Raw genomic sequence first — 25,762 nt, forward strand, 5'->3', positions numbered from 1 at the left:
GTTGGAGGCATGTGAGAGGCAGCCATCAGTGTTTCCCTCCCTCTCTTTCCCACCCCACCCTCTAAAAATAAGTTTTAAAAAAGTGTCTACTTCAAGTGGCTCTCAGCTGTTAAGCAATTCTGCTATTGAATAGAAGTTTACCCACCTGGTGCTAGCAGAGCCAGGAGAACTGAAAACTGAAAACTCCACTGGAGAAAGATGGTCTATTTTATTACAATGGCATCACCCAGGAGAATGGGTAACTAACACTCAAAAGCCCAAACTCCCTGATGGCATGTAGTTTACAGATTATATAGGGCAAAATCACAAGACAATATGGATTATGGATTCGTGCTAGGAACTGATTGATAAAGGTTAGATAAGGGTAATAACTAATTTATTTAGGTCTTGATTACAGCTCTGAGGTCTGTCCCTGTGTCCCTTGGTCTGGTCTCATGGGAAAGTAGCCAGGGAATAGTTCTACCTTAGGGCTCAGGAGCTAAAACATAACTTAGGCCAGGATGTTATATTTGGTCTGCTAGAGGTCCCAGACTTGTCATCATTAGTTAGGTCCTGGCTACTGTATTCTGATGCCTCAGGGTTGCTCATTATCCTGGGGAAAGACCAGGTCTCTGAGGGATATTCCTGGAGTTTTCTCCATCTTCAGCTTCACCAGCTGAAAAGACATGCTTGGGAAACTGTATGGCAACCCCACAAGGCAAGGAGAGAAAGGTGACTTTTTGTGTTTTATTAAGAATTTTTATGAGTTCATCTGAGCAAACTGACAACATGTGCTAGAAGCAAGATCTCAAATGCTTCTGAACGGTGAGTTTCAAATTCAGGTACTGAGTGAAGGCAGGCAACCCTCACTTAGTCATCTCTCCCAGTAAGGCCTGCTTAGGAACTGAGGGCAGGAGCTGCTGGAAGAGCCAGCCAAGTACAGCCAAGCTTTGTGGGAGGTCTCTCAAAGCAAAGCACAGATCTGACTCTGTAAGCACCCTGTAAATATCCATCCCCTTGACTTGTCACACCTTATAACACTACCCCTTTACACATTTTTTGGTCATTATTGAGGTTCTAGAACTTGATCCACATTCATCATCAAATATTTTTTGCCTTCCTACATTGTAGAGTACATTTTATCAGGTTCTATTTAAGAAATGCTTGCCTTCAGTGGGCTTCCAGTGCATTGGGGAAGGGATTGAAAGTACAGGCTGTGTCCCATATGTGGGGCATGCAGTAAGTGCCACATGGAGTCAAGGCTAGGGAATTCTCTTGGAGGAGATAAAAGGATCTGGCAGAGTGAAAAAGAAGCTACATAAAATGAAATTGTGAGCACTGTTCTCAAACGAAGTAGGGTCCTTTGTGGACTTAGGCTTGTCCAGTGCATTGCTCTCTCCCGTTAGAGTAAAACTTTACTGTTTCTGAGGGGAGAAAGGCTAAGGGAGAATTTAGACAGAAATCCTGCTTCTATCATAAGAAGCAGAGTTGGTTAAGAGAAGAAGGTTCACAGCCCTGGCTAGGGAGCTCAGTTGATTAGAACAATGTCCTGATATGGGCTGTGATTCCATCTCAAGCCAGGGCACATATAAGAAAGCAACCGAGGAATGCATACATAAGTGGAACAACAAATCAATGCTTCTCTCTCCCTTCCTCTCTCTCAAATCAATCAATAAATTTTTAAAAAGAGACCCAAAGATTCCATTTCACAGCTTCTTTACATTAATGCACCAATTAGTTCATTCACTCCCACTTCATGCCAGGCACTTTGCTGGATGCTGGGGACACAGGGCCAACATGGACTTTGCATCCTCTTGGCTCCTGTTCCTCAAAGTGCCGGCGGTGGCAGCTTTCAAGTCAGCAATGTTTGACCTGGTGTGAGGCGGCTCAAGGCTACAAACAGGCTTCTTCTTTCCCAATTGTCTCATCAACCCCTAAGGCTCTATCACGCGGCGGAGCCGGACAGCCCCGCCCCCCGCAAGCCCCGCCCAGGTTGTCAGGGGCCAGGAAGCCCCGCCTCTAGCCACGGTTTAGCGCCGCTGGGCCCAAGTCTGGCCTTCAGCCCTTTACCCGCCGACCCTTCGCTCGTCAGCCACCAGAACCTCCACGCGTCCTGCAGACTGCAGCTTCAACCCGGGAGGCAAGAGCGACAATGGCGGCGACCAAGCCCGAGAACCTCACCCTGGTGGTACACGGACCCGGGGACCTGCGCCTGGTAAAACGGGAAAGGGAGTGAGGAACCTAGCCCCCTACCTTGCGGCATTGGCTTCAGAGCCCAGCCGCGGGCCAGCTCGCCAATTCCAGCCCTGCACCGGCCCTGCACCTTGCAGGTTCTGGCCACTCAGATCCCGGATGGTTTCCCTGTTGCGGGCGGCGGGGTGGGGGGCGGGCGGTTGGCGGTTGGCGGTTGGCGGTAGACATTTGGTGCTAAGGTGCTCAGGATTCTTGTCGCATGCCTCAGAACCTAGCCCAAGGCTGGCACGTGGCTGGAGCCCTGGTAGGCAGCAGAATGATTGACGCCTGCCTCCTCCCTCCTCTGCCAGCTAGTCCACTTCTGTCGTTGCACTTTTCAGAAGACTTACCAGGCAGACTGCTTGACTAAGGACATGTCCTAAACTTCTCCCCTAGGCAGACAGTGCAGGGCAGAAAGGAGGGCCAGAAAGACATTAAAAAGCTGTTGAACTCATATTTAATCTCTCTGCTTGGGGCTGATATAACCTCCTTTGCAGGATTATTATGATCAGGAGAGTACTCAGCACTTCGTAGGTACTCACTTCCTTCCTCCTTTTCTTCCAGCACAGACCTCCATCACCAGGACTCCTGGTGTTCACTGTGCCTTTGCCAGACTTCTGGGTCTTGAGAGTCTCTGTCTATAAAGCTCCTTTCCTCCTTACCTCCCTTAGTCTGCATCTGGTTCACTTCCAACTCTTTTTCCTTTCTGATCCTGCTCTCCTGCCCATTTAAGAGTATTATGTATATGTCTTATCTGCCCAGACCCTGCCTCTGTCCTCTGGCTCTTGAGGCCAATGTTTTGGGAGCTGCAGAGTTAGCCTTGGGGTAGTGCCAGGGATCCCTTGACAAAGTCCGTCTCAGGTGGGCCTGGGATGGTGGTGGACATGTGGGATGAGTGCCCTCTATCTCTGCCACTCCCTTGCACCTCCTTTCCCTGCAAAGAGAACATGCATCACCAGAATCTAGATTGGAGACTCGCAGGAGATTACCCAGGTTAGCAGTTTTGACGATTTGAGGATCTGTGGTCTCTCTCCCTGCAGAATGCAACAATTTCAGACTTCCTGTAAGCCCCTCCATAGATTCTCTAGCGGTCTGTAGACCCCAGACTAAGAACTCCTGCCTTGAGCTAACTCTATTTCCTCTAGAAGGAAGTTCCATCCCCCAAAGTGACATAGAGCCCAGACAAGAATTCAGAGGTTCAGAGTCCCATTCCAGTGCATTCTTCATTCATCTGAGAGCCTCCATTCAGGGTCCTGAATGAAAATGACACTATTAGTGTTCACTGCTACCAATGCCAGATGGTATTATGAGGAAGAAAAAGTGGTGCATCTCTACACAGCTTACAGAGTAATTTCAAACTTGGACCTTTATTCCACAAACATATACTAGATTAGAGTCTGCCTTCCATGTGCCATGCATGGGCTGGGTGCCCAGAGAAGAGGAGGAAGAGGAGGATACAGCCTCTAACCCTAAGCTGCTCTAGGGAGACAGAAGTAAACAATAGAACAGTGTGTGGACTTTAGAGGTCAGAGTCAAGGCCTCCAAAAGGATTGGCCTCCTGATGGAGGGCAATCAGGTCTTATGACCTTCATTGGGAAACAGCACTCTGGATTATTGCTGTCCTTTGATCAGGATCCAAGTTTTGCCTCCTGTCTCATTTTTCTGTATCTAGCATCTAATATAACATTTACATAAGCCATGAGAAGAGTATTAAGTTATTTTACACATGTTCAGTAATTGTAAGCAGCTGGAGTATAGAAAAATCCAAATAACAAGTGTAACTATTTGTGTGACTAATATCATTAGCAAATAGTTACAGACAAGTAGTTCTGAGTTCAATACCAATCCACACTTATGTGGGCTTTTTGATGTCTCGGGATGGCTGCCTACTTCTGCTGTCAGCAGTTTCTCATTCTAGGGTCACCTTTGATCCTAAAGTTGGAGGCAGAGTCAGGTGTCAGAGACAAAGGTAGATGTCCATTTGTGGTTAGGTCCCTGATGAGATCCCTTCCAGTGAAGTCAGAGAGTTTCTTTTATTTGATGTCTTTTCTGAAAAGCAATATCTAAAGTCTTTGTCTCCTGGGAGCTTGCTGTGAAAGGAAGCAGTTCCAGGCTTTGCATTTTCTTGAAGTGACTTTATCGAACATTAACAATAGTGTAAGGTGTCTTTCAATAATGTCAACCCATAAGTTCCCTCATCAAAGTCCAACTTAGATGCATTTGATGTAGAAAGGAATGCAAAGACTGAAAAATGGGAAGTCAGGGAGCAGGGAAGAACCAAGCAGCCTTCTTAGGTTTCCCGTAGCCGCGACTATTTGGTTTTTTTTTTAATCACTTATCCTCCAGAAACATTTCCTAGACATCAAAGTCAGTTATTAACATGTACTTATTTTTGTGAAACCCAGATGAAATAAAGACATGTCTGTTTTATTTAAAACAACAAAGTTAAGCTGGCTTTTACTTATTAAGGATTAATCTTAGATCGTGTGAACTTGAAAAGCATGAGTTGGTTTCTAACTCATGAGAACTTATGAGAATTTTAGAATCCCCAATCCTTACAAAAGCTTCACAAACTGTGGATGCTACAGTAATGTCAAAATGCTATAGACATTTCAAAATGCTCCTGTCAGTTCATGTACATATTGCATTACATATCAGTAGTAATTTGGCCATGCTGAGTACACTTTGTCCCCCTTATTCCGGATAGCCAGCTCTACCAGATTTTAGTCACAGCATCTGGAAAAATAGAACAGGAACAACATGGTCCCTATTTCCAAGTTGCTGAATACCACAAGAATTATCTATAGGATTTATATATATCTCCAGGCATTGATGCACACCTGAATGTTTTATCATCAGCTGTGTGTGGAGAGAACAAGTTAAAGGGAAAATAATTTTAGGATGATGGGTTGATGTTTAGTTATAAAGAGCAGAGAAAATAATGTGCCATGATCAAGTTTAAACGTTAATAATGAGTTCCATGAAGATGTGAGTTTTTGCTCTTTCAGGAACTGTATTATGCCCTAGGTCGAAAGAATTACTTTGAACCTGAAACAATATGTTAAAAACTAAGATAATTCTGTATCTGTAACATAACACATTTAAAATGTCCCCTTCCTTGCATACATACTTTACTGTTAAGATTTCTGGTTGAGAAGAAAGAGGTTGTAGAAAGAGGGGTCCTTGAATATTCAACAGCCCAAGTGGTCATGGGCATCACATCTCTCTTTGGTCTCCCTGCTTAGTTCTGCCACCAGCTGATGGATCAAATATGATCAAATTCATCGGTTTTAAGGAGGAGCAGTTACTCTGAGTGGGGAAATGCATGCTAATTAACCTTAACCTGAGCTAGACTTAATAGTCAGAGGTAGTTGAGACTGCAAATAGAATTTAAAACTACTTCGGAAAAAGGGAAAACTGGGTAGTAGCAAACAGTCCAAAGAAATACCTTCCTTTCTCTTTACATTAACTGTTTCAACTTTGAAACAAAGCCCAAAACAGATAAACAACAGGGAATTAGATCCAGCAAATACTGGTATGGAAAGGCAGTGCCTTTGTCTGCAAAAGCTAAATTTTTCCTCTTTTTAGAGGAAAAGCAGGAGGAGAAGTAAATAATATCACAAATATGATTTTAACATTGTATGTAGTAAGTTTTAGTGCTACTAAGAAACATGATAAAAGTTAGCCCTATTCTGAGGAAGAAACCAGAATTAATGGGTGTAGGGGAAGGTTCTCTTTTAAAATTGCATGTCAGAAATTAAGGAGGAGAAAACCCTGGCCAGCCAGCTCAGTTGGTTAGCTCATTGTCCCAATACACCAAGGTTGCAGGTTTGATCCCTGGTGGAGGCACATACAAGAAACAACCAATGAATGCATAAATAAATGGAATAACAAAGTGATCTATCTCTCTACATATAATAATTTTTTTAAAAAAGGGAATTAAGGAGGAGAAATGTGTACTCATATAACTGGAGAGAATATGGACAGATTTTGTGAAGTGATATTCAGTTCAACAGTTTTTTTTTTTTAACGTAAACATTTGGCCTGAATGCAGCACTTGTTCAATGTTAACTAACAGACTAGACCAGTGATTTTCAACCAGTGGGCCATAAGAACTTTTTAAAACATTTTATTTATTTATTTTTAGACAGAGAGGAAGGGAGGGAAGAAGAGAGGGAGAGAAACATCAATGTCTGGTTGCCTCTCACATGCCCCCAACGGGGCACCCGGCCGACAACCCAGGCATGTGCCTTAGACTGGGAATCCAACCAGCAACCCTCGGCTTTGCAGACCTGTGTTCAATCCACTGAGCCACACCAGCCAGGGCACCATAAATATTTGTAAAATATGCAGTTTCTGACTATTTAATCAGGGGCACTGACCTCTTTTCCCTTAGATTGCCAAATATAAAAATGACGATAACCAACACAACAATCGCTGTCCTGTGTGATTGAATCAAAAGTATGCCTATTTTTTGTCAGGTCAACAAAAAGTATATTTTTTAATGTGCTGAAGAATTTTGGTAATTAGTTTATGTGTGCCATGAGATGAAAAAGGTTGAAAATCACTGGACTAAAGCATCTAAAAGCTCACACTTTGTACTTTTGCTTAAAGAATCATCTAGTTATGTTAGTAAGTCAGTATAACAGTAATTGTTTTACTGTCTTTTGCATTCTGTCATACTAAGCTTTTTTAACAATTGTGATTCATCGTGGTTTTATTTCTCATTTTAAATAAATGTTTATTTTTGTATATAAAAATAATCATCTAGTAAATTCATGTGTGGTTGTTTTCATATGTTTTGAATTAGGAGGAAATTATTTTTTTAAGTTTATTTATCATAACTGAGAATTAAACACTCCTTTACTCATTCTGAATGGATTCAGTTCTAAGTTCTGGGGAAGCTCAAAGAAGAGGAAGGAGTCACCTTCCCAGCCTGGTGAGGATAGGGAAGGCGTTTTACAGGCTTTGCTTTAGTCTGTGTTCATGATTCAAGTTCATGAGTTTAACCTTGGCCCACCTTTTAGACAGACCCACCTGGATGTTCCCAGACACCACAATCCCAGCACATCCAATGCTAAATCTCCCCCAATTCCCACAGTATTTAGGAAGTCATTCCAGATGCCTCTTTCCCCTCACTTCCCGCCGTATGTAGGATCTTGAAGGAGAGGGATCAACCAGTAGTGAGACAGTTCCCCTGGATATAAACACGTGAGTGCAGGGTGGGTTTGAGAATTCAGGAGGCTTGGAGCCTGGGTAGTCTGTGCTGGCAACGGATGAAAGGACTTGGGGGGAATGTCTGACCCTTCTACTTTGACCCTGTTTACCAGGACCTATGCCAAGAACAAAGCCTCATGACAAAATGACCAACTGGGAAAACTTTGGACTTCCCTCCCACCCTTAAAACACCTTTCAGGAATTCAAGGGAGGGAAAATTGAGGAGGAGGGGAAGCAAAAATAGGGTCTCCTATTCTGCTCTCCTTAAGTGTGCAGGGCAGCCAGCCAATTGGCTGACAGGAAGCCTGGTAGGTGGGAGAAGGTGGGCTGTAAAGACATAAGGCAGCAATGACCACCTTCTCTGAGCTGTGCCTGCTGTCCCTCAGTGTAAGGTAGGGGATAGGGCTTTACACTCATCTACAATTGATACAATGAAGCCTATAACATTGCTGGAATCCTACTTCTATATTCTATCCTTTAAAGGAGCAGTTAAGTTCTCTTAATATTGACATGAAAGAAAGAAGAAGTACAACTTTTCTCCAAAACAATAAAAAGTGTACCCTTGGAAAAGGAAAAGAACAAGATTGTCCAAAGCTGGTTCAACCATACTGTGAGCTAATTATAAGAAAAGAACTTTGATTTTCTTTTGTAATAAGAGCTAACTTATTCTGAGCCAGGTACTCTCTGTATGAGTATCTTCATTAAACAGAGGAGGAAATTGAAGGCACTAGAGGTTATGTAATCACCCCAAGGTCACAGAGCTGGTGGAGAGGAGCCTGGATTTGTGCATGGACAGATGCTCCTAGGATCTGAGTTCTTCACCACTGCACCACTCAGGGTGGCTGGCAGAGGGAAAGGCATCTGCCCCTGATTTCTCTTTAGGTGGAGGCCAGTGCTGTAGCCCGTGCCGGATGTACATGAGAGTGTGACCTCAGATGTGCAGGTAGAAGTAGAGGGAAGGAGGCCGTTAAGATATATTCAGAAATATTTTTAGGCTATTTTGAGAAAATATATTTAGGAAAGGCAAGATAACATTTAGGATGCTAGAAGCACCTGAGATGATGCCATGTTCCCACAGTTCTTCCTGATTTACATGATTTATTCAGAGTAAGGGAGGGGAGACATCAAGGAGATAGAAGGAGAATATGTATGTAAACTATGACAACGTGGAAAAAATGCTAGAAAACTGACAAAACTACAATAAAGAACAGTTACTCAAGTCTCAACTCCTTGTTACAATCACACACAGATAAGGAATCCCATTTAGGATTCCTTACGCCTGCTTGGGCTTTGGGGATAAAAGAGAATGTTCCAGTACTCAGAGGAGATAAGAAACTTTGATAAATGAGAAATAGGATAAATGAAAGATATTATCAGTGAAATGTGAGACAGAAAAGGTGATTAAGTAAACAGGATTGTAGCCCACATCACCAATGAAAAGCAAGGTTTTTTTAGTAACCATGCTGTGATAACTTTCTAAAATATTGTGAGCTCCACAGCTGTGCTTAGGCATATATTAACAAACTTAAGGGCTGATCTCAACGTAGTCTTGTGCTCAAGTGGTATGTCTCCTGCAGAGAAGGGAGTCAGGAGCCAAACTGAGTTGTGAGGGTGATTGGTGTTAGCAAGAAAGAGGACAGAAAAGAAAATGGGGAGAGGTATTTACATTCTCCAGAAAGTGTTTTCTACTACCAAGGAAAAACCAGGGTATGAGCACAGCACCCTCTAGTGTGTGGGAAAGCCACTGCAGCCTTAGTTCTGTGGTAAGGTCGAAGCTGCTCCCGCCCGTTAACTCCAACAAATACTTACAGTAGTAATTCCTAGTGCCACCCAGTGCCTATGTAACGTGCCCATCAGTTGCCGTAAGTTGGGATCGTATTCCCTCTCCACCCTCAAGCGGGGTGTTCAGGCCTGGCCTGGTTGGAGGCAAACTATGAATAGTATGCTGTGGAATTCTTTCAGCGCCTGGGAAATTACCTTCTAGTGCCTTTAGGGGGCGGTGTGGGTTGCTATTCTGCTCGTTTTAACCAACAGCTTAAAAATTTTAAATGTCAAGCACAGTGTAACAGACACGTAACTACACAGCAGTTCCTGATGTTGTATGATGTCAGATGTGGGACCAGCAACTTCTTTTTTCCCTAGCAATTTCTTTGAAAAAGATTTCGCTGATAGTCAGCTATCCTGAGTTAGCTGGTCCATTTCTAAACAGATTCCCTAGCCCCTTTTCTCCCTGCCTCCCTCCCATCTTCTTTCCACATGTAGCCAGTTTAAATTAAGAGATGAAAAATTGTCAGGCTTCTTTGGATGTAGCTCATTATCTTGTTAGCTAAGTAGCTCCAGTGTTTATTGCTACCCATAAAAGCATCTTGGGGAGGCTTTCGGAAGGAGGAAAACTTTGAGTAGTGTCTCCTCCCAGAGTGCTCTGTGTGTGGGGCCCAGCTCCGACCTTCTCGTCACCCGATTGACAGCTCCTTGTGTCATCCCTGAAGGAGAAAAGGCACATTTCACCTTGGGGGGTACAGTGGGACGCATTGAGGTAGGCTTGGGAATCAGACACAAGTGGGTTTAGCCCTGATTTATCCACTCTCTGGCAGTATGACCTTGACCAAGTTATTGCACTTCCCAGCCTCAGGTACCTCGTCTGAGGTACTGTGGGCTATGGAAGACCGTGTGTCATGATGTGTATAAAGCCCAGAACACTGTCTGGCACATAGTAGGTACTATGAACACTTCATATCCCTTCCTCTTCTAGGCTGCCTTCAAAGAATTAATAATATGGCCCTGGCTGGTGTAACTCAGTGGATTGAGTGTGGGCCTGCAAACTAAGCGATCGTGGCTCGATTCCCAGTCAGGGCACATGCCTGGGTTGCAAGCCAATCCCCAGGAGGGGACACATGAGAGGCAACCATACGTTGGTATTTCTCTCCCTCTCTCCTTCCCTTCCCCTCTAAAGATAAATGAATAAAATCTTTTTTAAAAAGAATTAATATACACTTGGATTTGACCACTCAGCCTTTCCTCATCACCAGGAATTTCCTAGCCAATTGGCATTGAGGGAAAATAATAATATTTTTGTGATATTATATATATTTATAACCCAGATTGTTCTTTGAACCTGTGAGAGTTTAAAATACAGGTCCCACATATGCTGGGTTGAGGGGGCTCTAAAATTCCACATAGGATGTTTTGAAAGAGAGAACCAAGTGTTGGTCTATGCCCTGATGGAGAGGGGAAAAGCACAGCCTCACACGTCCAACCTCTGCAGTTGCTAGAAGCACCCTGACCTTTCCCAGTCCAAGGTTGCCAGATCAAACAAATCTGTATCTAACAATGTGTGTTTTCAGGAGAGAAGGATCTGTCAGCAAAGGCAAATCTAGGGCAGCAGCCCAGACATCCTTTCTGGCTGGGGATGCACAGAGCAAATTTTTTCTTAATCCCCGGGCAAAGTGCACAGTTGAGGGGCTGGGGGCTGGGGGCAGCATTGTTTAGTGTGGCCCCTCAGGCATCCACCCAGCAGCAGCTTAGCCTGAGCCCGTGTTAATTTTAAGACATATTTTAATGAAATTCCACTTCAATTTTTAAAAATTGAGAATGTTCATAAGGTAAATTTATTATGCATGCTAAATGATTTTTCTATTTTGTTTCCTTTAGGAGAACTATCCTATCCCTGAACCAGACCCAAATGGTAGGTCCTTGGGATTCTCAAGTTCTATTTTCTCGTTTCCCCTGGAGACACGTGTGCATCACTCCTGCACCCCTCTTCTGCTACGATTCATACTTCTGCCTCCATGAAGAACTATGCTTTTGTTAGGCTTTCCACTTAGTCCATTGTCCACAGACTCCACTTGGCTGTTACATGCACTACAAGAAATAGTGGTAGGACGAGAATAGTTACCATATCTGACTGCTGCCTTGTCCTAAAGAGTTTTTGGCATAAAATGTCCTCAATTTACCAAAAGAAGAATTGTTCTTCTTTTGATCTTAGGTTACTCTATCCACTATAAGCCACTGTTTGGGTGCCTGAATCCAAATTTTGAAAAGGAGTGAGTCTAAAGAATGTAATATTTTAGTTAGAAATGGGAGTGTCCTCCCAGGAACACCTTTCGTGCAGTGGGGATGGCAGGAAGTAGGAGTCCTGCCCCACTGCCCTAATCAGCCGGGTGCAGAAGGTGGGTGTGCACACTGGGGCAGGGTTCCCATCGCCTTTGCTCCACTCCCAGCCTCTCACTGTACAAGCCAGCAGCTGAGCTGACACACATATTTCCTGGGTGGTGTCTATACCTGGAGTGGTCATGCCACCCTATTGGTTAAGGCAGATCCCTGCTGACAGTGTTCTTATCCCTCCCATCCCTGGAGTTCCACATCAGGATCAGCAGGACCCTGAAGTGAGGCTGGGAGCATGGGGCAGAGTGTCTACAGACAGCTCGTCTCACACCCAGCCCGTCAGGCCCCCTTCCTGTCCCCGATAAGTTGGAATGTGCTGTCCCACCTTACCCCTATTGGTGGCTTGTGGTGAACATCAGACTGAAGGCAGTTTCCTGGAGCCTCCAAAGCTTTGCTACCCAAAGGTCAGTTGAGTTATCAATTTATAGTGATAAGAATACAAACAAGAGCTGTTTCTATCAGTATTTAGCAACTAATGTATATTTAGGGCTTTAGTGTTTTTGCCAAGATACCATTTTTAGAGCAGCGAAAGGCAGCTCACTGTGTCCTGAAAAGTTGGTGTTGATTCTGGTGGTGGCCAATCAAAGGCTATCTTGGGCTCAAAAGATCCTGGTACTGCTTTTCTATGTGTCCTCTGGGCTAGGCTATGGCGCCCCGGTGTTTGGTCATTCGCTAGATGTTGCTTGCATCTAGCTGTCCTTGAATTGGAAGGGGAAACAATGGTACATTTCAGCTAGAGTTTTTAGCAAGTCGAATTTAACTTCTTATTACAAACTGGTAACTTCAAGAGAAAAAATTGTGGGAAAATTTAACTCAAATGACTTTTCCCTATCTTGGATTTCAGAATTCACTAAGTCATTTCTTACTATGTTCACCAAAACCAAAGATGGAGAAAATTCTACAGAACCACACCTGGTGGATTGCCCATGGTTTGTGTCAAGGACAGTGTAAGACCCCTGAATGCATAGCACGGTTTTGGGTATCTTTGTTTTTCTCAGGAAGATACTTGTAACATGGCCATCTCAGTCAGACTGGGCCACTAATCTTTTAGGACTTAGTTCAGCAAAGGGGCTCAGTGGCATTATTATCTTAAACTTGGAACACTGACAACACCACCGCCACCAAATGTCACTACATTCAAACCTGTGAAGGTTGGAATGCCAGTTGGAATATGTGAGTGGTTTGGATTGACACTGCACTTTTAAACAAACAACAGGCATGACACGCAGCCTGACAGCTCACAAAGTCTCGCCAAGCCTAGACTGCCAGTCTCCCTTTCATGAGGAGGAATCAAGCACAGCATTTAACGGTTACATCCTAGGAAACAGTTGTTTTCTCTTATGTGGTTGATACATTTCTTCCTACTAATAATATCTTGTTTATGTTGTGTGTTAAGTGAGAGTTCTCCAGAGAAACAGAACTGAGAGAGATTTATTATATAGATTTATGTATGTGTGTATGTATATATGTGTGTGTATGTGTATATATAAAATATATGTATATAGAGGGCAGGGGAGATTTATTTTTAGAAATTGGTCACATGATTTTGGGAGCTGGCAAGTCTGAAATTTGTAGGGCTGACTAGCTGTCTGAAAATTCAGATAAAAGCTGATGTCACAGTCGTGAGAAATACTTAAGATTTATTCTCTTAGCAATTTTCAAATATAGAGCACAGGACTATTAATTATAGTCACCACAGTGTACGTGGGATCCTCATGACTTTAAAACTGGAAGTTTGTACCACTTGACCCTCTGCATCCATTTCATCCTCCCCCGTGTCCTGCCTCTGGCCACCACCAGTCCGTTCTCTGTATCTGTGAGCTTGGGTGTTTGTTGTTGTTATTGTTGTTGTTGTTGCTTCTGTTGTTTTTGGATTCTACATATAAGTGAGATCATACAGTATTTGTCCTTCTCTGTCTGACTTGTTTCACTTAGTATAACAGACCTGTAGGTCCATGCATGTTGTAAGATTTCCTTCATTTTTTTTATAGCTGAATAATATTCTGTTGTGTATACATACTACATTTTCTTTATCCATTTATCTATTGATGGACAGTTAGGTTGTTTTCATGTCTAAAATATCACATCTGAAAAATACCTTCACAGCACCATCTAGCGATTAACCAAACAACTGGGCACATAGTCAATTGGCACATAGAATTAACCCTCACATGCAATTATTTTGCTCTCTGGAAGCTTCTCGCCTTGTAAGACTCAATTGGGGTTGAGATTGAGTCTTGCAAGGCAAGCTTATCTTCCTCTGTGGTCTAAATCATGTACCTGGCCTTTGAAAGCAAGTCTTCTCCACCCTGGCTGGTGTAGCTCAGTGGATTGAGCGCGGGCCTGTGAACCAGAGGATCATGGTTCGATTCCCAGTCAGGGCACATGCCTGGGTTACAGGCCAGTTCCCCGCAGAGGCCAGTTCCCAGCAGGGGATGCATGAGAAGCAACCACACATTGATATTTCTTGCCCTCTCTCCTTCACTTCCCCTCTAAAGATAAATAAATTAAAAATATTAAAAAAAAAAAAAAGAAAGCAAGTCTTCTCCTTCCTCTAGAGGAGAATTGCCAGGGTGGCTCAGGGTGATACAGAGGTGGTTCCCTCCTTCACTTGTGTCTCCTTCTCCTTTTTCCTATCAGAGGTGCTGCTGAGGATGCATTCCGTTGGAATCTGTGGCTCAGATGTCCACTACTGGCAGCATGGTCGGATTGGGGATTTTATCGTGAAAAAGCCGATGGTGCTGGGCCACGAAGCTGCAGGAACAGTTGTAAAAGTGGGATCTTTGGTAAAGCACCTACAACCAGGTCAGCAAAGCCCTGCAGCTAATGGATACATTTATTCATTCAACATCAATATTTGTGTGGGCTTTCTTAGGGCTGGCTCCCTGTTGAACACTGGGGATGCAACAGTCAACAAGACAGCCTCGGGCCTGAAACGCGGGGATCTTACCTTTCACAGTGAGAAACAGAGCTGGGATGCACAGGCAGTTACTTAATTACAGTTGTGGTGAGGGCAGCAGAGAAGAATAGAGGATGCGATTGATTGGTGTGTTCTACTCAGACCCCTGGCTTGTCTGAGGAAGGGACAATTAAGCCAACACCTGCAGGCAAGTAAGAAACAGCCAGGAATAGGAGGAGTGGGGGAAATGTTCCAGGCCCAGGAACCACAATCTGCATCCACAAACTAAGAACCAGGGACTTTGATACAGTCTTTGGTTTTATTGGATGGCTAGGAAATAACCAATGTGTTTCTAGATTTGCTTAATTCATTCCCTCAGAGGGAGGAATTCTCAGCTGTGCCAGACTGTAATATGTTCCCCAACACAGTGAATTAAATCCAAGCTGTCCTGGCATAGTTAGCCTTTGGCTTTAAGCTTGCTTTGCTTATGAGGCCACTGTATAGCCTGGAGATGACGTCAGATTACTTGGAGGAAGGAGGAGGTTGGTAGGAGGTACCGTCCTGTGTTAGAAGGCTCTCTGAGCCCGGTTGTGTGGGGAGGGATGGACCAGCTCTGAAGAAGCTAGATGTGTGTCTCATTTAGGAATGTTAAGTCAGGCCCTCCATCAGCAGGCAAACTGAGAAAGCTGCTGAGGTTTTGTAGGGTTCTTCTGAAGTAACAGCCGCTGATTGGTTATTACCTGTGAGAGGAGGTCTCTAAATAAATATTGTAACAGGGAGTGGTGTTCTCTACATTTAAGTTATAACAGGCATATTTATAACTTAACTATGGGTCCAACCTGAGCCAGGTGCTTTGAGGGATATAGAAAACGAAGATGATAAGATCCTTGGGTGCTTCGATCTAGTTGGGGACAACAGATATATACCAACAATTAGAGAACAGGACCATCAGGTGAAATGGGCAAAGAATAGGCTCTCGATGTTCAAAGAAAGGACATTTGTCATGGGCAGAGGTGTGTAAAAAAGGTTCATGGAGGAAATAGGTGTTTGAGCTAGACATTTAACAGTAATAATTATCAGAAGAAGGCAGATAACATTTATTGCTTTACTATTGTTAGTCTCCATGTTAAATACCTACGCATAAAGTTACTTACTTTGTTCTTGAAACAACTCTACAAGCTATGCATTATTCTCATTAATGCATGAAGAATGTGAAGCGTGGCAATTGCCTGGGATCACACATTAGTCAGTATTAGGGTAGCTGCCTTGGTCTTTCTGACTCTAGAGCAAGTGCTCAGAACTACTGAACTGCCCAGCATGTGGAGACTTCAAAGGTTTTGCATTGGAGTTAGTAAAGAGATCAGAAGCTAATATTCCAGTTAAGAGGAACAGAGTAAAAAAATTACAGAGGTGGGAGTTACATATCTGGGTTGTCACTAAGTCTGTGCCACTCAGAACAGACTCTGCCTTGGGGAAGTAGTGGAAATGATAAAACTGCATAATCTGTACAAAAAGAATCTTTCTTTAAAAAGCACCATACAGTGACCCTGGCAGGGTAGCTCAATTGGTTGAGCGTTGTCCCAATACACCAAGGTTGCAGGTTCGATCCTGGGTCAAGGCACATAAAAATCAACCAATGAATGCATAAATAAGTGGAAAAACACATTGACATTTCTTCCTCTCTCCCTCCCTATCTCTAAAAACCAACCAATAAAAAAGCACCACACAACTGAGTTATTATAATATTACTATGATGTAATAATAATTAGAAGACAAAACTGAATAAGATAAACTTCACCTAACTATGGAGGATCTTGAAGGCTCAGTTGAAGGATTCATTGTCAATTCTAGAAGTGGCAGAGACAGTTGAGGGGTTAGTGGTCACAGGGATCTTTGTGGGTTCTTCATTTTTTTAATACGAATTTTATTTAAGTGTTTCATTTGCTAACTTTGACTTAAAGCTATAATCTAGAAAGAAGAAAACCAGTCTTTGAGTAGTTCTTGATATACTCATTTATAAAATTTAAACAAGTATTAAAGAATCAATAAATCTACAACATGGAAGAATTCCTAATTTACATATAATCTGGCCATCTATTTTATAGCATAAGTTTCTTCTACAATAATATCAGCTCAGGTAGTTATAATAATGACAAACATAATAAAAACAGTTGATGCTGCTATGTATTACTACTATTACTACTATCGCCATCACCACAATTTTTTTTTCAAATTAGAAAGTTTATTTAGAAAGTCACAGAGGTAGCAGAAGTGAGCCGTGGAGGAAATGGGTTCAGGAAACAAGTTACAGAGGCAAAAGAAGGGCCCCTGGAGCTTAAGAGAGAGAAGGGTAAAGGTCACAAGCCTGAGTGATTGGGGGTGTAAAAGAGGGCATGGGGAAAGACACTTTGGGGCTCCCGGGAGGGAGAGCCACCTCCCCATCACATTTTAATGAGCGTACCAGAACTCCACACTCTTCTGTGGATACTTTTACCACAAAACACATAAAAAATAGCCTCATGTGTCTCTGCTTAGTAAAAGGCAGACCTCCCAGGGTTCTTCTCTGGATGCTAACAACACATTTCTCAGGCTTAGGAGGGCCTTAATGCCATCAGAACACCCCCCTGGGGGTTGGGGTGGAGACCGGGAAGAAACACAAAGGAATGGAATTTCTGAGATAGCAGTAATGTTCTGTGTGTTGACAGGGGTTTGCACCACACAGGTGAACACATCTATCAAAATTTACCTAGTGATCCACTTATTGTTTGTGCATTTCATCAATAACAAAATTTTACCTTAAAAACAAATCATAAACAAGTATTAAACTCTCATTAATGCTATGCTGGCTGAAGTATTTAAGGGTGAACTGTACCAATGTCTGCAACCTTTGAAATACATCAGAAAAGAAGGTGGATTGGCGAATAGAAGAGAGGTGGATAGATGGGATGGATAGATGAATATGTAGTGAAGTGAATGTTGCTAAATGTTCATTGAATCTTGGTGAGGGGTATCTGGGTGTTCACGGCACAGGGTTTTCAACTGTGCTGTATGTTTGAAATTTTTCCTAATAAGGAGAAGAGAAATTCTAAGGCTGGGCTTCTAAGCAGACCCAGTGAGAGAGTAGAAGTAGAGTAGAGAGTAGAGCTGGCTGTCCATAAGCCTGAATGTTACTCTCCGCCGTGCCAGAACACAGGCCTCTATGGGTCATTTGCCTGAACAGTTCGGCCAGCCAGGACTCAGTGGTATTGTCTAACCACAGCCAGACTGTATGGCTTTTGTAAAGGCCTTGCCCAGTTTTCAAAAACAGGTAAAGAAAAAAATGTGCAAACTCCACATATTAGTTACTTCTTACACAGCAGTTTGAGAGGGGAAGTGGAGCTGGCTTGCCTTAGAGATGGGACTAGTTCTGTGTTTTCCAACCTGGGAGGTGGCTGTGGAACTGGAGGGGCTGGTTGGTTTGGTCCATGAGTTGGTAAAAGGGCAGGCCAAACCAGTCTGTGGAGAAGTGGGCTGCTTGCTCATTCTCTCCCAGAGTGTGAGTCTGTGCTTCGTCTGTGTTTCCTCTGGAAGCACCAATGGGCTGGGCTTGCTTAGGATACCCTGGGTTCCCAGGGAGGTGGGTTGCTCTTTGGCCAGGTTCCCTTGCTGGTATCTATCTGCCCACAAGCCCGTACCCCTTCACAGCATCTCTGTGCCTCCCTATGTTTTCCTCTCAGGTGATCGTGTTGCCATCGAGCCTGGTGCTCCCCGAGAAAACGATGAATTTTGCAAGATTGGCCGATACAACCTGTCACCGTCCATCTTCTTCTGTGCCACGCCCCCAGATGATGGGAACCTCTGCCGGTTCTATAAGCACAATGCCAATTTCTGCTACAAGTTAGTGCCCAGCCCAGCCTTGGCCCCTGGGACCTCTTCCCACTTTTTGTTTGGTTTTCTTTCTTCTAGTTTCCTGCAGTGACTTTGTTCTTTTTAGCTAACTATTCCAGACGAGAGGGATCCCCACCATGGGCATGCCTTTCTTAGGGGGTGGGGAGAGGGTAGCCTGAGCAGGGCTGAGACTAACTCCAAGGGCTTGGTTTCAGTCTTTCACTCTAACCTTCCCTCACTGAGAACAGCAATGGAAAATTGTTGCTCAAGTCCCTCACTCCTTTTCAGCCATCCTGGTGAAAATTTTGTGGTTCATCTTTATTAGTTTCCACAGCACCTACAGGAAAGAGAACTTGTAACAGCAATGACCTTGATGATAACAACAAATAATAACAGCAACAATTGGGGTTTACCGAGGAGGCAAGGAGCCAGCAAATGACTGTGGGACCCTGCATCCACTCCTTCCTAGCCAGTAACTTTGGGGAAATGACTTAACCTTCCTCTACTTCAGTCTTTCTTAATCATCAGATGATTAAATAAGGCAACATATGTAAAGTCACAATTAGTATGTAAAGTCACAATTATTATGACTGCACACCTGGCTTGGTGCTAGTAAGTGTTTGGCGTGCCTCGTCTTATTTTACCTCCATAAGAATGATGATGAGGTGGGCACCAGTGGTTCCATTTAGTGCAAGGTTTAGCAGAAGCAGGAGGAGGCGAGGAGACCTGAGCACAGAGGAATCAAGTATGATTCTTGAGCTCCTGCCCTGTGCTTACTTCCCAACCCCAATGTTCCAAACGGTGTTGGGGTGAGAAGCTGTGTCTGGCAGAAGCAAGGTGCCCCACCATCCATGGAGCTCTTGGTGCTGATGTGTCATTTTCCTTGATTCCTCCCACCCCAGCTGGCCTCCAGCAGTGGCTCTGTCAGTGGGGATGGGGCCTGTCCGATGCAGTCCAGGTGCTAATCACAGGGCCAGTCTGACAGATCTGAGTTTTCTAGTGCCCATTGGAAGCCTTGAGAGGAGTCACAGGCTGGAGACCTCATGATGAGTTTAAGTCAACACCCAAAGCTGCTCTAGGGAAAAAACAAGTTGTGTAGTCAGAGTTCACCTTTCAGCAAGGGGTTTCTGGACCAGCCCACCTTTCCCAGGCCTTTTCCAACTCAAGGCACCGAACAAGGTTTCCGTGGAAGGCAGAAGAACAAAGTGGAAGCGCCTGACACTTGAACACTGGTTTCTGCCATTTACCAACCGTGCAACCTTGAGAGATTTAAACTTTGTTGCCTCAACATCCTTGCCTGTAAAATGGAGATGATAACAGCACCGATGTGATAAAATGCATAGAATTACTGACAAGATTCAATGAGAAAGGCATATCAAGTACTCAGCAGGAGTCCTGATGCATAGGAGGTGCTCAATAAATGGGGCCACCATGTTGAAGCTGTGGCCTTGAGTCTGGCGGGTGGTACAGTGTTAACCCTGAGGAAGAGCCTTGGGCTTTGTGAGGGGTGGTTTGTAGGGAGTGGTGGGGGAGGCAGGGAGCGTTCTGGCTGGCAATGGTCATGGAGGACTGAGGAGGGCCTCTAGGGGCATGCCACCCCCACCCCTCCACTCCTCCCAGGTACCTTCTGTCTGTGTCCCTAGGCCAGCCCTGGGCCCAAGCCCTCCTCTCTAGTTTGTCTTTGTGAGGACTTCTTCACTATGAGTCTCTTTATTTGTTTATTTTACTTTAGTTTTTATTTTTCTTAACATTGTAGAGGAAAAGGGAGGAGGGGGAACTACCAATCTCTTTATTTTTCTACCCACTTTATTTTTGTTCTATCTTCCTCCTTGGCTTCTCAGTCATTCTTTAACCCTTTTGCCTGTTCCCTGAACCCTATTGTGAAAACCACCAAAGTGCCTTGTCATTCTCTGGTGTTTATAAAGTCATGGAAGATTAGGGCTAGGAAGACAGAGTCCTCTCATCGCCTCCTCCCTCAACCCCCAGTGAATGAGCCTGGGGAGGAACGACCCAGTTAGTGTCCCAAGGTCAGTGGCAAAGGGGCTGGGCCCCAGGACTCGGCCTGTCCCCTCTTGGTGCTGCTGCTGGCTCTGGCTACGTATATGATAAGGCCTATGTGTTCTGCTTAGTCAATAGAATAATCTCCCAGATAGCAGTCTCTCTTAGCACAAGCCCTTTTCTCTTTGGTGTTCTCATTCCAAGGGGAAGTCAGAGTGAATCGGAGAGAAGCGCAGCATTCCTGACCGAAAGCCACTGTCAGCTTAGAGCCAGTGCAAGCTTAGGGGAGGTCCACATGGGAAGGGGCAGATGTGTCTGAGAGGGTGTGGTTGGGAGGTCCATGAGAGTATGGGAGTCTTCATAATTTAATTTCAAACTTTTAAAAAGAGATTTTATTTGTTTATTTTTAGAGGGGGTGGGGGAGAAGAAAAAGAGAGAGAGAGAAACATCAACGTGTGAGAGATACATCAACAGGTTGCCTCTCACATGCCCCCAGGTTCCCCAACTGGGAACCTGACCCACAACCCAGGCATGTGCCCTGACTGGGAATCAAACATGTGACCTTCGGTTGTAGGCCGGTGCTCAGTCCACTGAGCCACACTAGTCAGGGCTCCAACTTTTTTTTTCATGTAGAGAAAGGGTAATGAAAGCCATTCGAGCAGGAGGGTGGACTGGAGTGGGGGAATGATGTGACAGAAGCAGAGGGAAAGGGTGAAGGAAGGGTGGTGAGTGGCAGCCAGGCCACCTGCAGGCCTTGTTATTCGTTTGGGGGGATTGTGAACAGTGACAGAAGGATCATAGGGATGAGCATGTGGTTTGGCTGCCCGCCTTATTCCTTTGTAGAACCTGAGGAGGACTGGGGGCGTTGGATAAATACTGGAGAGTTAAGAACTAGCAGAAATTAGATGTTAACTACACAGCTGCTGTACCAAGAGGCAGCAGGTGTGGTGCAGGCCAAGGATGTGGAATCAGGAGACCTGGGCTCACATCTCGCTTTTCCACTCACTAGCATTGCAACCTTGGGCGAGTCTCATAATGTCATTGAGCTACAGTTTCCTCTTTTGTAAAATAAAGGTAAAAATAAAGCCAGCTCTTCCCACCTGACAAGGTCACGGTGAGGATTAAATGAGATAATGGGTGAGAAAGCTCTCTAATCTGTAAAGCCTTACATAAATGTTTGCTGTCATCATCAGTAGGAATGTTAAAAGGATCAAGATACCAGTGGACTTGGAAGTGGAAACCAAGAACCCAGAGGTGAAGGTGACACAGCATTTTATCAGCTGTGTGCAAACAGGCCCTGTCCCCGTCCTGGCCAGTCCTGGGGCAGCCAGGCAGCTGCTGCCATCAGATGCGGTTCTCCTGGAACATGCAACGGGGGAGGCTGTGAACAGACTGATGCCAGCTTCTAAATCACTGTTTTGCAAAGTTGCTAATAGTCAGGATCCTTTGCTAACGTGAAATCAGAAAGTCTTATCAGTTCAAGAAGAAAGATGAGATGGTTGGGATGTGACTTCTGTAGGTATCTGATTTCAGGTTCAAATCCTTTGAGCCCCTCACTAGTTTTGAAACTTGAAAACAAGTTATTTAATCCTCTAAGCTTTGGTCTCCTCATCTGTAAAATAGGGATAACAGTACCTAGCACAGAACTGTTCTGAGGATTGATGTGAATGAATTTATATAAATTGCTCAGCATATTGCCCAGCACATAAATAAATGCTAAAAAAATATTAGCTCTTGCTATTATTGTCAACCCAGAAGGAATAACTGAATGTGTTAAATGACTTCCTTCCCAGGCTTCCTGATAATGTCACCTTTGAGGAAGGGGCCCTGATTGAGCCTCTGTCTGTGGGGATCCATGCTTGCCGGCGAGGTGGAGTCTCCTTGGGGACCAAGGTCCTTGTGTGTGGAGCTGGTAAGAAACAGACAACATCCTGGCATATGAATTCATTACAGTGGAATGTGGGGTCTCCTCTGCCCATCTTAAAGGCTGAAATTGGTCCTAATAAAACCGGAAAAGACACCAGAGTTCGGGCTGCCTGTCACTACCAAACCCAATAAATAAGGACAGCGATTGAATCTTTATGGGCACTTTATTCAGATGGCTGGGGATCTGAGAAGATGGTGGGTTCATACCCTAACAGACCATCTTCCCTTTTCTTTCCAGGACAAGGTTTTTATAGCAGGGAATAAACAAGGTATGGTGAGGGGTTTTGAAATTCAGGGAGGGTCAGGTAGAAAAAACTGCAACATTCCTGTCCGCCTTCTTTCCTCCACCTGAACGAGCCCTAGCGGCCTCATACGGAATCATTCTAGGTTTCTAACTGTTAGTGACTCAGGCGGCATGTTTATACTCTTTGTAAGTGTGATCTGGTGTTGCTCATACACCTGGGTGTTTGGGGTTTGTGTTTTTTTTTGGATAATTGGCGTATAACATTAGTTTCAGGTGTACAACATAATTATTTGATATTTGTATATTCAGATGACGCATGAACGATGCTGAAGTTAGGAACACCCACCTCCTGCACAGTCAAAAATCTGCTTTTGATTCCCCCCAAAACTACTAGTAGCCTGTTGTTGGCTAGAAGACTCATTAAGAACAAACGATTGATTAACACATATTTGTATGTTATATATTATATACTGTACTCTTACAATATGATATGCTGGAATTTACATTATCATTACATTTATGATATACAGGAATTTACATTCCCTGTTCAAAGGTTCCCTTTTCTCCACATCTTCTCAACACTTGCTATTACTTGTCTTTGATAATAGCCATTCTAACAGGTATGAGACGATATCTCATTGTGTTTTGATTTGCATTTCCCTGGTAATTAGTGATGTTAAACATCACTATGTACCTTTTCTATGTACCTGTTGGCCATCTCTTTGTCTTCTTAGGAAAAATGTCTATTCAGATCCTCTGCCCATTTTTTAAATTGAGTATTATTATTATTAATATTATTTTGCTCTTGAGTTGTACAAGTTCTTTATATATTTTGGGTATTAACCTCTTAATAAATACAATGATTTGCAAATATTCTCTCCTATTTGGTAGGTGGCTTTTCATTTTGTTGATGGTTTCCTTTGCTGCGTAAAAACTTTTTGATGTCATCCCACCTGTTTATCTTTGCTTTTATTGCCTTTGCTTTTGGTGTCAAGTGCAAAGAAAATCTTCACCAAGACTGATGTCAAGGAGCCTACCACTTGTGTTTTCTTCTAGGAGTTTTATAGTTTCAGGTCTTATGTTCAAGACTTTAATCCATTTTGAGTTGATCCTCATACTCTCTTTTAAAATTGATTTGAGAGAAAGAGACAGGAAGGGAAAGAGAGAAAACCATTCATTTGTTGTTTTACTTATTTATAGTTGGTTGCTTCTTGCATATGCTCTGACCAGGGATCGAACCCACAACCTTGGTGTATCGAGATGACTCCAACCAAATGAGATATACAGCCAGGGCAATCCTCATACACTTTTGTGATGGACTTTTCTTTTGGCAGAGCCAAATAAGTGACCACAGGTCTTCCTAAGTGGGTTGGTGGGTATTGAACAGACTTGTCTCAGTGAGCCAGCAGACTGTCAAATTCCGTGACAGATTTTTTAAATCAACATAAGTAATACCTGTTTGCCATGGGAAAAAAGATGAGTCATACACACCACATGTGCACACACAGAAACTCACTCATAGCCCATCAGTCTGAGAGAATTACTCTTAACATTTGGGTGTAGAACCTTTCTTTTCCTTCTTTCTTTTTATTTTTTTAATGAGATCATTTTGAATACACTTCATTTTTCACCTACTTTAAAAAAATCATATGTTGTGAACATTTTTTTTCATGACAGTAGAGAAAAGAGTTATGACATAATTTCTAATCACTGTGTAGTATCCCATAGTAGTTTACTTAACTAGTCCCTTTGTTGGTCATTTCAGGTATTTTCCATTGTTTTGCTTTCTAGGGGAACTCACACGATTATTTTCAAGGGGACCGTTCAAAAAGAAAAACCCCAAAGATTTTCTGCACAGCCTTGTTTTGTGGGCGTGGCTTTCCCATTAAAACCACACGTCACCTAGGGGGTAGATACTGCGGGGAAGCAGGTGGTCCCCAGGTTGGTTCCCAGTCATCCGAACACCCTGGGGATGCCTGAGCAGCTGCCTCAACCCGGGGAGCCAGCTGGCAGAAGGACAGCCCGGGGTGGTTCTTGGAGGGTGCCTGGAAACGGTGTCTCTCCTTGGCGCAGGGGGTTCTAAGCAGTGAGGGTCAAAGAGAGAACAGGAACATGTGTCCAGACCTTCTGAGATGACTTCTCTGATAAAATGTTTTCTTGAGCCCTCTGGCTCTTTGACATTATCCTCAAGCAATGCCCATGAGTTAATGGGAAATGTACAGCTCTGTCTTAGGAGACAATCAAACAACCCAGCACTATGGGCAAATTTTATATAGAAAACAATTTCTTGTGCTTTCAACAAACAGTGGTTAAGCTCTCACTATGTGTCAGTCTCTGGGATAGATGCTAGAGGTACACAAAAGCTATGCTTCTTGTTTACGGCCTGGACAGGGGGCAGAACTGATGCTTCATTTTTCACAAACGTCTCCCATTTTCTGCTTTATTCAGGGCCAGTGGGACTGGTCAGTTTGCTCGCAGCCAAGGCAATGGGTGCAGCTGAAGTGGTGGTGACTGGTAAAGTTTTTTTTTTTCTTTTCAGTCTCCTTGAGGTGGGGAAAGCTGGGCTCATAGTTTAAGGCAGAGGCATAGGACCTATTTCCCTCAGGGCACCTTAGTTCTCAAGAGGTTCCTCCCTAGGGGGTGACCAAGGCAGGGCTTAGGAGGATGCTCGTGTGGAGCTGCTGGGAGAGGGTGGCTGCTGCAGAGAAGAGACCTGGCTCTCTCTGTGTGGACCTGGGATGCGCACACTGCCTACTCGGTCCTAACAGGAGGGTCAGCCCTTGGCTCATTTGTCTAAGCTCAGGAGACAGAGTGTGTGTGTGTGTGACATTAGTGTGAAGTATATTTATAAGGGGACACTTGTGTGTGAGGTATGCGGTATGGGTGAGAGATGTGAGTGTTTACACGTGAGGTGAGGTTAGCCAGCAGCGTGTGTGGAGCAGTGTGGTTTGTGTGGCAGCATGTGGGGTATCAAAGAGTGTGTGTAAGTACAGAAGGCATCTGTGTGAGAGTATCTGTGTGTGTGTGAGGTATCCGCGAGTGCGCATATGTGTGAAACGAGGTCATCTGTGAGAGCGTGTGGGGGTGAATGTGTAGAGTTGTGGGGTCTGCGGGTGAGTGTGGATGAATCGGAGAGTGGGAATGCAGAAGGGTGTTCTGTGTGAGGCGAAGCTCTCAGAGAGAGTGTGTGTACAGAAGGTGTCTGTGAAAGTGTGAATGTGTTGAAAAGAAGGTAT

At 44.0% G+C, this 25,762-nt stretch overlaps 1 protein-coding gene across 1 annotated transcript in view; it reads left to right on the plus strand.

The window, feature by feature from the left end:
- Positions 1–2,028: 2,028 nt before the first annotated feature.
- SORD (sorbitol dehydrogenase) overlaps positions 2,029–25,762 on the plus strand; it is a 30,200-nt gene continuing 6,466 nt past the window's right edge. Inside the window, exons 1-6 of the mRNA XM_037054514.1 lie at positions 2,029–2,194; positions 11,080–11,113; positions 14,233–14,397; positions 18,208–18,367; positions 22,150–22,268; positions 24,975–25,040. Coding sequence (XP_036910409.1) covers positions 2,132–2,194; positions 11,080–11,113; positions 14,233–14,397; positions 18,208–18,367; positions 22,150–22,268; positions 24,975–25,040 — 607 coding nt within the window. The 5' untranslated portion in view covers positions 2,029–2,131. The remainder of the gene's footprint in view (positions 2,195–11,079; positions 11,114–14,232; positions 14,398–18,207; positions 18,368–22,149; positions 22,269–24,974; positions 25,041–25,762) is intronic.

This window comes from Sturnira hondurensis, unplaced genomic scaffold (genome assembly GCF_014824575.4).
Source record: "Sturnira hondurensis isolate 20B ecotype Veracruz unplaced genomic scaffold, ASM1482457v3 Scaffold0008196, whole genome shotgun sequence".
NCBI classification, from domain to species: domain Eukaryota; kingdom Metazoa; phylum Chordata; class Mammalia; order Chiroptera; family Phyllostomidae; genus Sturnira; species Sturnira hondurensis.